General features: G+C 40.5%; 1 protein-coding gene and 1 non-coding gene across 3 annotated transcripts; both read right to left on the reverse strand.

The window, feature by feature from the left end:
• Nucleotides 1-873: 873 nt before the first annotated feature.
• On the reverse strand, nt 874-947 carry trnan-guu (transfer RNA asparagine (anticodon GUU)). Its single transcript has one exon. It is a non-coding gene; the product is annotated as a tRNA-Asn (tRNA).
• Nucleotides 948-1526: 579 nt separating this feature from the next.
• On the reverse strand, nt 1527-7949 carry LOC119209113 (ceramide synthase 2-like). 2 transcript variants are annotated; one of them, XM_037458140.2, is made up of 12 exons: nt 7914-7949; nt 7435-7557; nt 6780-6980; nt 5787-5904; nt 5071-5189; nt 4450-4507; nt 4328-4378; nt 3663-3755; nt 3322-3450; nt 2933-3042; nt 2651-2804; nt 1527-2502 (listed from the first exon to the last, which is right to left on the reverse strand). In XM_037458140.2, exons 3-12 carry the CDS (start codon nt 6944-6946, stop codon nt 2293-2295), a joined length of 1209 nt encoding a protein of 402 aa, XP_037314037.1. In that variant the 5' UTR covers nt 6947-6980; nt 7435-7557; nt 7914-7949; the 3' UTR covers nt 1527-2292. The 2 variants fall into 2 exon arrangements, with proteins under 2 accessions (XP_037314037.1, XP_037314038.1); XM_037458141.2 differs by having other exon boundaries at nt 7849-7921.
• Between the last annotated feature and the right edge of the window lie 9165 nt (nt 7950-17114).

Consider the following 17114-nt stretch of genomic DNA (forward strand, 5'->3'; position numbering starts at 1 on the left):
TTTTGAACATGAAAAGACCAACAAGGAACCTACGAATTTCATGTTATTTCTGTAAATCTCAATAAGAGGCAGCAATAAAGGTTTGCATAACAGGTTTAATCACAAAGGATGTTATTTATTTATTATTCTCTCCATTTGCAAAATAAGAAAACGCAAGAGATAAAGTTGAGTCGAAGTGAAGATAATGGCAATGGGATTTCTGACCCTTTTATTTGTTTTGGAGAAATCTGTTATACGTGGAAATTTAAATAAGTCTACCTAGCTGATAACATATATTAAAAATGAACCATGCATCATCACTATTAATGATCAATACTGTCAAATTTAACTCTGACCTCACATGTGTTCCCACTAGAGTACTTCCTTGACAGTGTGACATGCTCCACCCATCAGGGTTTTCACAAAAGTCAACTTTGCTCACTAGAGAAGCCAGCTAATCTGTCATTCAGCCTAGAGGGCCAACAAATACTTAAAAATCACAATAAGATAAAAACTGATAAGAAAATATTCTGCCAACACATTGTTCTTGTACTTTTCCTAATATTTTACTTCCTCGTCTTATATTGACTATCCCAGTACCTGTAGTAGTATTTGAGTGTTTATTACAATACACAAATGCGTACACCCCTCCAATAAAAAACACCACAAGGTCAACTTTCACTCCGTCCAATCTTGTGCTGAAGAATATCCAGTTGTTGAATATGGCCAGTTGACGCATCTGCACAGATGAAGGTGAGTGTGCTAATGTTGTTGTTGTGCTAGCCAGTGTTGACATGCTTTGGAGTTAACTTTGCAAGTTACGACATAATTTTAAAACTGCATCACTGATATAAATACAAGTAACTGCATGAAAGAATATGAAAATAAAAGTGCCGTCCCTGGGTGGGCTCGAACCACCAACCTTTCGGTTAACAGCCGAACGCGCTAACCAATTGCGCCACAGAGACGGTAGGTACCTAGTTACTGGGTTTAAACGGTATAAAAACTATATACGTCGTGAAAACTACTTCGGTTGTAATAGTATTTATCGGTTTAATACTTCGTTTTCAACTAAACTGAAGGCCAGGTATGTCTTCTGTTATAGTTGTAACTCAGCCACTTTGTTTATATAAGCTAACGTTAAGTCAATATAGTTCGTATTTAACGCCACTTATATAACTTCCCGTTATCTTAAATAGTTGACAAGTTAAGCTAACTACAGCTCACAAAGACATTAAAATTAACCGCAGGGCCGAGCAAGTGGGCTCAAGCTATTGGCTAGCTAGCGTGGCTAACGTTAACGTTTAACAGCCATGACAGTCTCCGTCAGACCGAACAAAAGGTAAAAGCCTAAAACGCAAAGAACATTCATGAGTTGCTTGTTTGATCGGCAAAGGTGGGTCTGCACCCTGCGACACGACATTTAATTACAGCTCATCAAGCAAACAGTAAATGGATCGCCCCCAGCCTATTGGTGTGAGCCGCTCATCTGAGCCACCAGGTGGCGCTGCGGTACAGAAGAAGTTACACAGCGTCAGTCACTGGCGAGGTAAGATGGATCTTTATTTATCCCGGAGGAAACTTTGCAGCAGTTGCAATGCAAAGTAGGGAGTGCTGATATGAAGAATTCTTTACAAAAAATAACAATAAGATGCAAATCCAAAATATATTACATTATATAAAATGCCAAAAAACTGATTAGTGGTAAAAATATGAACATGTTAACAATCAGCAGAAGGTAGTGCCTCAAAAAGTATTACTCTAAAACAGTGAATGAAATAGAACTTGTGAAAGGAAAGAGTTTGTATTTACGTGTGGTTTAAAAAAGTAGCGAATGACGCAATATCATTCTACCCTCTATCACATATCAATACTATTTTAATGACTTCATCACTATAGATTATACTGGGTCTTATGAATTATATATGCTACTTTTTATTGTGCTATTTCTTAGTAACCGTTTCTTTTTTGGCTTAGTAATTGACAAATGACATTAACAGCCTTCAATGTAAGAGGCAACACAGAATTACTGTGTTGCTTGTGCAGCAGAGTGGTGAGAGGCAGAACATTCTTGGGCCCAAAAACCAAGTCAATGCATCCAAAGTATCCTTTGCTATGTCATATTTTGAATTAGACTAATGGTGAAACTTCTCACCATGTTGTCTAATTTCTCTCTCCATTTAATGTAAGGCACAGGGGCATCAGCGTGCAGGAACCATAGTAAATAAGGCAAATAATCACATCAGTTATATACTGTTAAATGTGAAAGTTAAAGTAAATGTTGGCGTCAATCGTTACTTACAAAAATACACTTTACTGAGCTTTACGCATATTGTTGGCCACAGATGCCCTGTGGTTGGTCAGGACACAACTGTTGGTCAGCATACGCAGTTTGGAGTTCATGTTGTCTCTACTTCTCTCCCAACAAAAATCTTCTCCTTGATCCGCATTCTCTTCTCCTCTTTTATCCCGGCCTTCCTCATCGACTTCGCTCTCTTCATCACTGCGCTCATCTTTCTCCAGCTGGGGACAGAAGAAACAACACATTGGGTTATCTTGGTTAATATGTTAATATGAGAATTGACTTCACGTGTCTTTCCATAAGAAAGCCGCTGTGATTGCTGATATTGGTCAGAGATATCGTGTAATTGATTTCACTACTGACTCTCACCTTGCCCTTTTGGAACTTATAAACCATGCGTATGATCAATCCAGCCCAGAAGATGTGCAGAGCCTGCAGCACCATCAGCAGGACATTGAACAAGTAGTAGCCGAAAAAGGGTTGAAACTCCTCCATGGACAGCACCAGGGTGGTGTGGAGGATTCTGTGAGTAATCAAAATAAATAAGAAACCTTGAAAGAACTGTATCTGACAACCGACTAAAAGTCCCCCTTCCTGCAGTTTGACATTTCAGCACCAAAAATGGAAAAACAGCTCAAGATAGAACCTCACTTGCTGGGGAAAACCACCAGTCGAGTCACAAGGAAGGCAACAGCAAACACAACAAACAGCGTGTCACACGTTTTCCTCCAGCCGGTGCCGTAGTTGAACATTTTGGCAGACTGCAAAAACACAAACCATAATTTAGCTTTTATGTAAAAGCAAAGAAACCAAACTGAAAAAAAATGTTAAAGCAGAAAGCAGAAAGAAGAAAAAAAAACGTTCTCATTGGAGTTTACAGCATTTAGCGAGTTTGAAGGGCTACACAGAGGCAGACAAATGGAGGTGAATCTGTAGTGAGACGTCCTGCAGAGAGCAATGAGTTTAGTCATGGCCTGAATAGAATAGATGATATGGGACCGACGTGTTACACGAAAGCAGCATGGCAGCGGGACAGTTACCTCCAGCAGGATGTCAGAGGAGTCATGAAGCAGCATGACCAAGGTGCCGATGCGGATGTAGTTGGCACAGTAGGAGAAACTGAGCAGGAAGATGGTGGCCAGATGGTGGATCACTTGCTCTTTAAAATCCTGGCAAACATGTGCAGAGTATCCGGTCACTTATTAACCATGTGTAAAGAGAAAGTTCTGATTAATGCGGAAGTTTGAGCCATCAACTGTGAAATATGACCCGGCTGAAGTAAACATAATAACGCCTTCTCTTATTCCCTCGTCTAACTGGAAAACTCGTGAGAAACCGTTGCGTTAGCTGTGAATCAATGAATGCACGTCGAGCTCCTCACCTTCCTCTTGATGTCCACAGAGATTCGAAGGAGCAGAGAGCCATAAAACCCCAACTCAAGCATGTAGTACCAGTAATGAGCTCTCTCCATGGGCTGCGTACAAACAGTGATCAACAGTCAATGAAAAGAGATTGAACGACACTAGTGGCACAAAAGTGGAGCCATAGCAGCCAACATCGGTTTGTGTACAGATGAGCAAAGCTCAAAATATAGTCCATTCAGGTAAGATTTTATTTTTGATTTTTAACAAGTTGAAGGATAGAAGTAAATTTAGTAGATCTACAACAATTAATTGTGATCGTTTAGTTGATCAATATATCATTCTGCACCTAGACCAAACATTCGCTAAGTTTAGCTTTCTTGGTGTCTTTAAGTTTTGGAAAAAAAAAAACATTTGTGAAACTATATGTGCATTTCCAGGTATTTGTATTCTACAGTCAACAGGAAAATAAACTTTACATTTCCTCCTTTAAAGATATTTGATCTGTAAACTCAAATTTCATTCTAACTTTGAGAAGATGATCGTGATTAACAGATTCCTTACAAAACAGGGTCTCATTTTACAATATTCCGATGTAGGCAGACAAAATTGACATCCTTTTAATAGTTGAAAAGGACACATGAGTCATCCAAAGCAGTGAGATCATGTTACTGTAGGTTTTCACCTGAACTGGATATTGAGTCCAACATTCCCTGCGGTCCCAGAACCACGGACGCTGTAGAGAAAAAATACAAATATTTAACCTTAAAAACTACTGCAATATAACTTTTTAAAACTCATACTCACATCGATCAAACACGCCAGTCCAGCAACGAAGGCTGTGAGGTAGAAAAAGAACCTCCAACTGCAAGATAAAACACTCTGGGTCACACATTTGGAAAGAAAGGCAACTATGAAAAGTCTGTATAAGTGCAAGGAATGTGTTTTGGTTGCGTGCCTGTAACTGGGTCACCGCTGGTAATTGTGCGTGTGTGTGTGTGCGCGTGTGTGCGTGTAATTAAAACCCCCTGCGTTACCTGGTGATTATCAGTTTTAGGTTTGTAAGTGAAAAAGAGGAGCCATTATTTTCTGTTGACCTCTACTTGGTACAATCAGTCCAGCTCTGCTACAGTATCTGACAGCATCTTGTCTGGTAAACCCGTTTTTTGTTTGCAATAAACAAAGAGAATAACGGTTGGTCTTTGTGGTTGTGCTGGACAGACCTCCCTGCGTCAGCCCTCTGTGTTTACAGACACTACAACAGAGGCCACAGCTTCATCCACATGGCCTGGTGCGTTTAGTTCTCAAGGTTTGTCCCACAGCTGTGTCAGGGTTTTTGTGCCGGAGGTATTCTGGAGGGGAGTCGACTGTAAACTGGACAATGAAAGGGGTTGTGCAGAGAGAGAGAGAGAGAGAGAGAGGACTTACGCCGCTTCACCAAACTTCTTGGTTCGAGGTGGCCTGTCTTGGTTCCGGCGAACTCTGAACCAGGCCTCAATCTGCCTCTGGGTTTTGCCACACAGCAACATCAAGCTAACAATATCACTCTAGAAGCACAATAGAAGGAATACATGGTTGAGGGGACGGATGAAGAGCAGAAAAGCTATTAGATACGGCCGGCATGGAGGAGGAAACAACAAAAGGCAAAACCTGTTAGATGACATCCATCGTATGGACTTCACAGCAAGATTATGATACTTAACAAAGGAAAGTCAAAGGGAATAACTGAAGCAAATAAATAATCCTCTGCAGGTTTAAAACAAACAGGCCTGCTGGGATTAATTAAATGTGGTATTGTGATATAGTAAATGATTTTTGTAGTTGTTGCAAGTCATTTGTAATTAGACAACGACAAATAAATATGAGTAATGTACTTGAAGCATTTCTATTTTATCCCTAAACTAAAAGGGAATAACTTGTGTATATGACATCTGTAAAAGTATTTTGTTCTCCCAGGAGAGGTTTCCTGGGTTACCAATCATGTTGCTCAGAACCAAAGCCCAGCAACCAGATAACTTGAGGAAGTAAATGCTTGTAACATTTGTAGAAGACAGGAAATCCTCATCCTTTCCCAACTTCTTCAGGATGATGTAGAAAAATACTGCAAATTAAAAGCAGGAATGCAGAGTCCTCTTCGGACCAACCTGAGTCGGGTGTCTGCTCCTCTGGGTGTAAAACGACTCCAGCCTCGGGAGGGGGGCAGCCGTCACTTGCAGTCTATTCTTCACCCCCAAACATCTGCCCATGGGTGGGGCAAAAAAACTGAAAGCAACAAAAGAAAGCTTATTTTTTTATGGGAAACACCCCCTGCGACATAGTCGGGCACCAGCCAGCTATTGTTTAGTCACAGTCAATAAGCACAATACACAATAAGCTATTCCACCGTCAACCTAGAGCAAACACATGAGGCTTACTGTGAGTACAACCTATGTGTTGAAGCAGGAAGCAGAGTGCATGGATGTATAGTTTCATCAATAAGCTCGACAGATGTTTGTCTTTAAGATAAGACAACACCAAAACAGCACCAGACGCAAACCGTAGAAGTCGAAAAAAGAAATGCATCAGTAAAAAATGAAGACAGATATCAAATATATTATTGTTAAGTTTACGGTACAGTCCTAAAAATAATGGTGAGTAATGTATAATATCTGCAGTTTATATTTATATTATATTAATTTGTATGCGATGTCAATAAAACCAAGCGCAATAAAAAACAACAAATACAATTATTCCTCATAGGGTAATTATCTCATATCAGAATACAACAAAATAAATTAACAATGTTTAGGACTAACAACGTTTAAAAAGCCATTTGATTTGAACAGTTAACCCTCTGGGATGCAATTAGCCGATCAAAACCCGTGAAGATGCTCCGTCCCTATTGTTATCCACGCCTGCACTGTTGGAGTGTATACAGCTATTGTTTCTCTTCAAGTTGATAAATCATTTTATATAGGAAGTGAAGTTCAATTAGAAAAGCATTTGAAGTGGTAAAAGCAAGTAATGCAAACCAAATTTAGTTTACAGCCCTGATGAAAATAAAATAAAAACTGAAAAGAACTTGTCTTCCCATGAATCTGCAATGTCCCCAAAGCATCCTCCAGATATTTACAGAACGAAGTGATCGGGTTCTATACCTCTCAAACACATAGCGTAGGGCCACAAAGCCCAACGCGAGGGGCAGAGCTATGAGAAGGTCGTGGGGTCGGGGTCGGTCCGAGTCTGCCAGCTGTTCCACGTCTGTCCAGGTCACACCTGGAGGAAGCCAGTATTCCTGCCTCCATAAGTCAGGCAGCAGGTCCATTCGGCTGCGGGTGGCCAGGCAGAAGCGTTGAGGACTGTGTTTGAAACAGAGGTTTCCAGGTAGGTAAGCCCCAGCCAAACCTAACGTGACCTCATCCAGGTGAAACTACTCTATTACTTCTTATTAACTAAGTAGTGTTGTCGAGTGTCGAGTCGGACATGTGTAACCAACGGTGGTTGAGTGTGCTTGTTGGATTGTGTGTGTGTGTGTGTGTGGGGGGGGGGGGGGGGGGGAATTGTCTCTACACCTTGCTCAAAAGAAAAATGATATATCATAAGGCTGTAAAAAGAAAAAAAGAGGCCCTATTATTAGAGTAGTCTGTATCATAAATACCTAACTACAGGGTAAGTCCTAGAGAGGAAATATGTAAATACGTGTTGTTTCTGTTGACAGCCAGCTGGAAGCACAGGTGAGGGCTATCCATTTCCAAGGTGAAAAACACATTTGTAGCTGAACGGATGAAAAAAAGAGCTCCATAACAGACTCACCTGTCCGCAGCTCTATGGAAATGAAGAAGTGATACTGTTGGAATAGAGGAATAAAATCCACCTTGAACTGGAAATTTGTTTCAACCTTATTTGGTTGGGGATGCGATCCCGTATCCCTAAAGACTTCAACAAAGAGGAGAGGAGTTGTTCAGATGAAGCGAACATACTACACATTTCAAAATAATAACCACTGGTGCAAGAGAAGACGTTGCAGTTTATTTTAATATCAATATAATGATTCAAGGCTTAAAAATACGTCTATTTTCGTCCTCAGAAAAATGAGCTCCCGAAGACACAGCACGAATGCCCGAAACAAATGCCTTGAACATGAATTAGGTACCTTGTTAAATACAAGGCACGTGCATAACCTATGTACCTGCTAAATTAGGTTAATTTCATTTAGTTTATATCTACCCTTTAGAAAGCAATGGGATTCATTTCCAGCCATGTAATCGCTCGTGAAGGTAACGGTGGCCTACCTTTATTTTGAAGGCGTGCGGTGCTCTGTGTCTTACTCCAACACTAGGATATAAAGGCAGTGGTTCAACCTGATGGTTGATTGGCTAATGAAACACTGGGGGCGGGTCCTTCCCACAGCGATAGTTCACAAACAAGTAAGAAACTCAGCATGGACAACAAAGGAAAAGCTGCGATTGGGTTTCAGTGGCGAGTTGATGATGTGTATCAAAGAGGGCAGTGGAGTTGAACAAACATTACAGCACCAGTGATTATGTGTAACATTTGCGAGATGACACATTATTTCTTTCCACAAATTAAAAGTTGAACTCATGATAAAATAAAACATATCCCAGTTCACTTTCTTTCTCTAAAGGGGTTAGTTAGTCTGATGGCTACTCTTTATCTGGCTTTTCAGCTAATCTTGCATAGGCCATACCTTATTACATTTTCAGTCTCCAAGAAACTTATCTTTGATAAGAAATAAAAAGTATATCCTTTTACGTTTCCTTATACTCCATTGTAGATAATGCTCACACATCTCCTGTTACCATTCAGTTGGAGAGCACCCATTGACTCCCATAGCAACAATACAGGACACTTCCAGGACTTTATACTTTGAAGGTAAACAAACCACACCAAGTACGTGCATAGGTGAGCACATAGACTTTACTCTGAATAAACGGCATTGCTCTGTGTTTAACTGCCCTAACACACATCCTCCGATGGCACACCCTTAAACACACAGACACAGTCACGTGCTTCTCCTCGATGCATGAAGGCTCACTGCAGTCCTCAATCCCCTCCTCAGCTGGTGTTGTTGTGGTAGAGAAGATAAGCAGGCTGACGGCTGATAACATCACTACTGTCATGCAGATGAGCATTCAGGACGGCACAGCTGTGTTATGTGTAAAGAACAGCTGTATTATTCTATTTAGTCATGTTTACATAAAGTCTGTGATGGATAGATTGTTACATTATCAATCCTGCAACATGTAATTATTTTATTACAGCTTCATTATTATCTACAGGTCCAAGAAATTACTAATCAAAGAATGTATAAATAGTCATACAACCCATTACTATTATGCATTGGGGTTTGTATGAAAGAGTTTGTTTCCCTCCAATTCTGTGAGATTGGACACAGGCCACCTGAAAATGACCCCACCCGGATTCATGAAAGTATTTATTTGCATACTGTGTCTAACGTCTGCATGTAAATTATAGTAAAAGTAAAATTCAAATCATCAGAGTTTAAAAGCCAGCCATTACAGTAGCATACAGTTTAAATTGAATAAATGTTCCATTAATTTTTTTAAATTACTAATAAACAACTAAATGACAAGAAATATATTAGTATTACTAGCCATGCTAATAGTGGTGCATACCAGTGTCCCATGTGCAGTATGTAAACACAAAAAAGTGTCTGAATGTCATGCTCTCTCCCAAGAGAGGTTCCCCGGGTTCTGTGATGCGGCCTTATTTGGATATTTGTGAGAGGGTGATGGGGACTGAGTGTCTTTGTCTTTTTGGAAAGTAAATTGTCAGGAGGCACTGAAGCAGAATCCGTCCTGTTGATTGCTGGAGCAATGAGGTGGGGGTGCTGCGCTGTCCACCCAACCATCCGCTGGAGTGAGATGAATTGTATTTGGAGGTATGTCTTTGCCTTGATTGTCTTCTAAATTTAACACATAACTATGCTATCCTGTGCTAATTAGCACAAAGTAGAACTGAGGCTGATGTGAAAGTCATTCGATTGCCATGAATGTAATTATGGACAAAAAGTTTAAAGTTGATCAATATTTATCTTTTGACCTGATGATGGCTGAGGAGGACAAATCACCAAAACATTGATGTGAGGGTTGGGAAAGAGCTTACAGTGTAGAGTCATTCTGCAAATAAAGTTCATAGTCAGCATGACGTTTGAATGCACAAATTGAATGCAGTGTGCAATTTATCAATCATTTCCACCTCATCTTTACTCAAAATTATTTGTATTAAAGGCAGATTTGAATGACACCCAAACTTTCTTGTGTTTGCCGTTGTCATGTTTTTCGTCAGGGTTCAGAAGCACGTTTGAACAGGGAATTTACACTCGTAGTTCTCAAAGCATCCAGAAGAGGTCTCAGCTAATCAGTGCTTGAGTGAGCGCTCACAGCAACTGAAGCCACAAAGATGAACTGAAAAGACAAACATGAAGAAATCCCAAAGAAAAAAAACTGCAGATGCAGTCAGGAAGTGCAGTTTGTTTGCTTTTATAATTACGAAGGATTTTTTTTTAATGGAGTCACGCATTCACCTAAATCACTGTAAAATATTTGATTTCAGTGCTTTTACATTTGTTTCATGATGACTCAGGTAGATGGTTGCTCATATATGTTCCTCTTATCCAAAGATAAAACTCAGCGTAGAGATTTATTGAGTCTCCGGGGCCGGTCTCACTCTCTGAAGGCCGATTACGAGCCTCCGATTGATCATTCAGCCGCTTTCAGGTGCTCTCAATCTGGATTGTATTGATTGTGTGGCAGCAGGGAGACCAGTCGGCTCAATTAAAAGTTTGAGTGTTAGTGTTTTGTGTGTGCACTGCATAGTGATGAAACTTTATAAAAAGACAAGTCAAAGCTTTTTTATTTGATGGAAATCATAATGATAATTATAGGAAACATCAGGAAAATGTCTTTTTCACCAGCAAACCGTACATTGTTATTCCTAAACATTCTTGTGGTCATAATTAAACAAAACAACTGTAGAACAATTCCCAAGAACTACCGATGGTTCATTTAGTTCATTTATATCGAGAAGACTTTAAGGGACGAAACAATATTACAAAAGAAGTGTCAAAGTATTTAAGCAGTATTTAGTATGAAATAATGTATTCCTGCAGGCACTGTTGACCAGATTTGGCTTGTGCGCTGGACTGGGTCTGAAGGCAAAAAGGATTAGAGGAAGTAAATTGGTGCACATGCATTTCATAATCCTAACTCGATATGAGTCGTATGCAGTCAGTGTAGTGACTCTGCACTGAGCCTCCTAAGCCTCTTATGAGGATGGCGGCATGGAATAGCAAAACTCCAAATAAAATAATTAGTATTAACTGGAATGTATTATAAACATCAGCTTTAGTGGACAGTTAATCTTTGAGAAAATTGAGAAATATAAATAACAGCTGTAGCTCAATTACAGGAAGTGATTTCCTCTGATGATATTGAGCATTAGATTAATTAAAAATCATTATCCCTGAGGATCATGTTAGAGGTTGTACAAATGCACGGTTCACATAAAAAAGGTTTCCTGTTCCATAGAAACTGACATCTTCTAAATTATTCAGCTAGATTTCTAAAAAAAGACAGATCAACTTTTATACTTTAACAGCAAATCAATGTGTAAAGTTAACAATCTTGCTTTAAATCCGCTGTAACAGTGCATAATAGTTCTGTCTAAATTACTTCCATGTTTAAACTCATTTCATTTCACTTTTATTCAATCAGGGCCTCTCCTGCAGCAGCCTGCGCTCTATTTATAATTCAGCTGTGGGATTTACAAAAACATTATGTATTTACAGAATGACAGGACAAACAGGAGTCATAATGTAATGCTGTGATACTGATCGCTGTCTTCCTGCAATTTGTGACTCTAGAAGCTGCAGAGTATCAGCATACCCACCTAAGAGTCACATTACATCCAGTACCGGCAAATTAAAATGGATTCTCCTTTTCTCTCTGAATTGAATTCATACACAGATGCTGTTTTATGGCCACACAACAGCCCAACGACAAACCAAACGCATTTTCTTTCATTTTATGGAGCTGAAACTTTGTAACTAGAACCTTGTAGCATGTCACAGAACCCACGTCATCCATCGACTGCCAAGTCCCCCAAAATAACCTCAACATATCCCCAACTTCACCCCGGTCTTCATCTTCCAATCCCCCCACGTCTTCACACCAGTGCATAATCAAATTGTCCTCTGTCCAGTCCCTCCTTGTGATCCGTCCACGATGAGGCCGGTATGCTGCTGTACGGGTCCAACAGGATCCGGACGCAGCGCACGATGAGAAAGAGCAGAAACAGCACGAGAAGGCCGACGAAGCACAGGGCGGTTCCCTGCTCGGGGTGCCCGGGGATGGGCTGCAGCACCGTGGAGCCCCTGGGGAACGCAGCAGGAGCAGTAGAGGAGGGATTGTAATCCACAGCCCAGTAGTTTGGGTCGCTCATTCTGGATGTCGGGGAATGTCTCAGAGGTTGAAATCGTCTAGTTTACAGGTTTTATGATATGAGGAACGGCAAAACCCTGCAGGGTCATTTCGGTTAGAGAGTGTGGGTCCATTTCTGTTTTTTAAACCTGGAGGGGGGATCGCATTGGGGATATCTGGCAGATATGAACAGGTTGAACTTGGAGTTTCCCAAGAAAAATAACGGGGCAAATCAGTGGTGCAAATAAAGAGCAGCACGCTCAGTGGGGCTTAATTAGACTAAACGGTCCCTCTCGCTTTCTCCCACGCACGCTCGCTTGATTTCAAGAGGAGGCTAATAGTACAATAGCTTCATAGATCATCTGCACGGTCTTCCGTTGATTTGTCAGTATGGTTTCATCCAATAGCAGCCCCTGGAGGAGCATTAATGGGGATTTACAAAGTGAAGTATAAATCTCAGTCAAGTGGCCGTAGATGTTCCAGAGATCAATACAACTGCTTGCAGGTTGCAAATGATCCCCATCTTGGTGCTTCGGCAGACGTTGTCGGATTGAAACCCTAGTTGTTGATTCTCTGACAGAGTTGCTACGCCTTGATTCACCAGTAACGTGGTCATTTGGGGATTCACTCCTCAGGATACCTGAGGGGAAAAAACAAGGATGAGACACAACGCGAGTGAGCGAGTTTCCAGGATACAGAGTTTGCTGAATGGAGGAAAACGTCTGATTGATTTAGATCCTCATCCGGGGCCTTGGAACACGGCTAAGGATCTTACAGACTGAGGTGTGTTCAAGGGTCCTAAATTCAGCACATTTTCACTTTCAAAGCTGTTATTACACACAATGTCCAATCTGTTAATATTTCCCGTGAGAAAAACTGTGTTTTGAACTCAGATAGAACATCGTACAGGATAAATGAATCAGAAAGAGATGAAAGAAACCCTCGAGATAGTTGCCTCGCTCCTGCTCGGGAACACTCTGTGGGCTCCTAAATGTGCTTTGGAGTAGAGAGACATTTCCTGCTGTGGGTGCACTCCCGTCAGCATATTCTATTCCAGGAGGCTTCGTCTCCCTCCTCACCACCCTGCTGATCCCCACAAAGACATGTTGATAGCTCCCCTGCTCTCTGGACGGCGGGGCTTAAGGGCCAAGAGCAGCCTTTAATAGGGGACTTGAGGACCTAATGAAAGAAAACTGCCTGCCTCAGCATCAATTATCGAATGGCCCATGGTTACATCAAGCTGGACCGGTCAGGTGGCTCTATAGACAGATGCTAAATGATCAAGGGAAAGAGCCACGCAGTAGGGCAAGGTTTACACAACAGGACATCCCATTAGTCAGTGTGAGTGCATGGAAAACAGGCCGCTAATGAAAACGGCTAAATTGAAGTTGAACAATGAGATGTTTCATGTTTAATTAAATTGTCATTGATTTACATGCAACATGCAACATTTACATGCAAGTCTGCATTGCCTTGAATTTTTTTTCTGTACAGAGAATTTTATAGTTTGATTTTGCAGCTGCCACATGAAAGAAAATGGTACAAGACTGGATTTTTAAGTCATTGAGGTTTTTTCCTCCTTCTGACAAAGTGCGCAGTCAGAATTTACAGTGAGTTATGCAACACATCCAGATTTTTTGCTACTCACTGCAACTTTACTTGACAGTTCACCCGCTGCTACAGAATATAAAGTAGGAAGGAGTAAAGTACATGAATTAACCATATTCCACAGTTATGATCCGTCTTCTTCACAAGTCAGGATGTCAAACAAAACACGTTTTTATATCACAAACTTCTTCTCATTCCCAATGAAACTGCAGATATGTGGCTCCGTTAAAGGTGGCCTTTCAAAAGCAAGGTCATCCTGACACAAACAACACAGAGGATTAAAAACTGCCCGCTTTGAGGAGATAACAAATACAGCTTTAAAGAACATAAAGGAATGAGCCTGATTGAGAGACCTGCTTTGGTTTCCTAAGCAGCAGATAAATCCACCCACATCTGAATTACACAAAAGAAACTTGACCTGGAGTCCAAGTTTTAAATTATCATGTGAACAAATGTCACAGAATTGACGCTTCTCAGTGAAATGGAGTAAAATGTAGATTTCCGAAAGTATCAAGCAGCCTTGCCAGTGAATTGTGAGGACAGAGCACACGCAGCACCATATGGTGTCCCTCATGGCTGTAGTGCCTGTAATACCCCCCATTTATACCTGTGGATTATGACAGCAGCTTTGATAATGTCATGGACCTCTCAGTATATATATGTATGTAAAAGGGTGAAATTATGTCATCTAGTGAACGCTGAGTGTGGGACAGTGGGACAGTTCTCTGAATGTACGTAGAAATGTTTGATAAATAACTTGTACACAATGCGGTCGCTTTCATATTTTCCTAATCCTGCTGGCAGTGATCTCTGATTATGTCACCACAGAGGCTTTCAGTAGTTTGATGTTTATTCTTGCGGTTGAAAAAGCGATAAGCTTTTCACATAACAGAGAAGATTTAAAGAAAGGCATTCTGAACTTTTGTCCAACTTATATTGCCTCATCAACCTTCCAGCACAACGGCACGCTGTGACCTGTCACATTACCATTGCCTGCATCACCGCAGTCTAAATAGAAGTGAATATTTTTTTTCATTTAAAAACATTGAATTTGAATGACTATTTTACAGAAGGACAAACCAACAACGTTGCGCATTACCCCGACTGAATGGACATAAAGTTCTAAGTCCCACGCTTTGCACACACACAAAGTTTGCACGATGACCAACTGGATGAGGATGAGATTTGAGAACTCACTTTCCGGCTGTTGTCCCAGGTGAGGACGTGTGATGAGGAACACGGAGCGGTGATGATCCTGCAGCAGCAGCAGCAGCAGCTGTTCGGCACTGCAGAGAGCTCGGGGCTCGCTCTGCCTCCTCTGTGAGCTTCAGGTCTGATCTCTGCCTCGTCCTGCAGCACCTCCTCTGCTTTGTGTGGAGCTTTTTAAGTCGGGATCCGCCCCACCTCGCAGCCCACTAAAACCCCAGCCCCTTGTGTGTGGACGGCACACATGCATCTGTTTGGATGAGTGAAGCGCCGGGAGCCACGTGTGGCTTTTTGCATTATGTAAGAGGAGTGTGTGGGGCACGGACCCCGAGGGGCCCCGAGACGTGCAGCCAATAACAGTTTGAACAGTTTTCTGGATAAAACAGAGCCTAATCCTGTACGAATATCAAACCAGGTGCGTGTTTGTTTGACAGGTGAAGAGTGTGTAAAAAAATTGTTTTATTGTACAATTGCAAAGGTGAGAACAATGTGTAATATTTAAGGATGACATCGATCACATGAATTGCACAATGGCGTTCTTAGGTTAGTTTATTTTAGAAGTAACCATTCTATTTAAATTAAATTTGAATTTATTTCCACCAAAATGGATTTAATGTATAAACTTTATATGGCATTAATTACATCACACACACATTGATTTTAAAAAAGACCAAGCGGCTATTGTTTGGATAAAAATCTTTCTTTAAAATCAAACACTAAATAATAACCACAATGTTAACAGAGATTCAGTTAAAACTAGAAATAAAATAAATCACAAGATGTTAACTTGTGACGATTGACTGATGATTATTTGTCTGGAAAAAAGTAGGTTGAGACGAAGATGATGAATTAATAAAGTGCACCTTTATTAATTCACCCCACCACAAAGGAAGTCCTGTAGAGCATCTGCTTGGTGAAAGACTTCTGCATTGCATCCAGTTGTATAAGATGTTTTTGTTAAATCTAATGTCAGAGTGCATGGAAGGTTTTGCTCAACAATGAGTGGAGTAACACAACTGCACCTGTGTCTCAGCTCTACTGCGAGAAGAAATTAATTAACACAATTTAATCGGTACAACCACTGGGACAGAACGCAGTACGTACACAACCTCATTCGCCCCCCGCCTGAGGTCGCATGGGATCTCCCTGTGGGTTTAATTAACCCGCCAGTGGATTGTCACATTGTCCTGAAGGGGATTAATAATCAAATCACGGCGAGCAGCGCTCCAACAAGCCGCCTACTGGGGGCTTAATTGATAAAGGTCTTCAGCCTGAAAAGTTATGAAATTCAACCCCCTTGTTGGTACAGATGGTGGACTGAGAGGTGAAGCTGTGGTTCAGGGAGCAGACTCATAATGTCTGGACCCATGAAAGCAGGTCTGATCAACCAAGACCGTGTGTGTGTGGAACTTCAGCCTAACCCTTATTGAAACACAGTAGACACGGTTTTTTTATATATATATATATGTCAAAAAATGTATATTTTTAAATCATACAATGTGATTTTCTGGATTTTTGTTTTAGATTCCGTTACTCACAGTTGAAAGTGTACCTATAATAAAAATGACAGAATCTACATGCTTTGTAAGTGAGAAAATCAGAAAAGATTTGCTCAAGATCAATGTTGAGGCGTCAAAATATCTACACCATTTTTCAAGGCAATTAGTTTCTGTAATTACTTTAGAAAGTCCCTCTCCTATTTTGCTTCTATAACATGTTTTCTCTCAAAGAAAGAAGACATAATGACATATGTAGATGTTTTTGTCCTTATTTGCATTAGCAACATTACGTTGTAGAAAACTTTAATTCTAATAAAAAACTAAATGATTGTCTTAGTGTATGTTATTAACTGAGGAGGTTTTGTAGCAACACCTATTAGTTTAAATATTGTACCCTATTCACATGTATCGTCTAGAAACATGTATGAAAACTACTTCAGTAACTTAGATACAAGAAACCTTGAGCTTAACTTAGTTAAAACCAAAACCTATTGAATGTTCATAGAGCAATTTGCTTATAAATCAATCATAGACTATATTTTATTTTAAATCATGGGTATATGGCGTGTTTTTAAATGTCTGTTGAAGTGCTTCGTGATTTATTGAGCGATACAGACATCAACAAACCTTGGACACTAACATTTAAACACTAGTAGTTTTTGGTCTTAATGGAAATAATTAACTGAGTATGAAGTTTTATATTGTAATATTTGTTCAA

This window comes from Pungitius pungitius, chromosome 15 (genome assembly GCF_949316345.1).
Source record: "Pungitius pungitius chromosome 15, fPunPun2.1, whole genome shotgun sequence".
NCBI classification, from domain to species: Eukaryota; Metazoa; Chordata; class Actinopteri; order Perciformes; family Gasterosteidae; genus Pungitius; species Pungitius pungitius.

Bases quoted from the DNA above. Each gene is read 5' to 3' on its own strand.
- LOC119209113 (XM_037458140.2), bottom strand. From the start codon at position 6,946: ATGGACCTGCTGCCTGACTTATGGAGGCAGGAATACTGGCTTCCTCCA. The intron at 4,379-4,449 runs GTGAGTATGAGT...TTTTCTCTACAG, and splicing joins GACTGGCGTGTTTGATCGAT to CGTCCGTGGTTCTGGGACCG. The intron at 3,756-4,327 runs GTGAAAACCTAC...GTTTGTACGCAG, and splicing joins GGACTCAATATCCAGTTCAG to CCCATGGAGAGAGCTCATTA.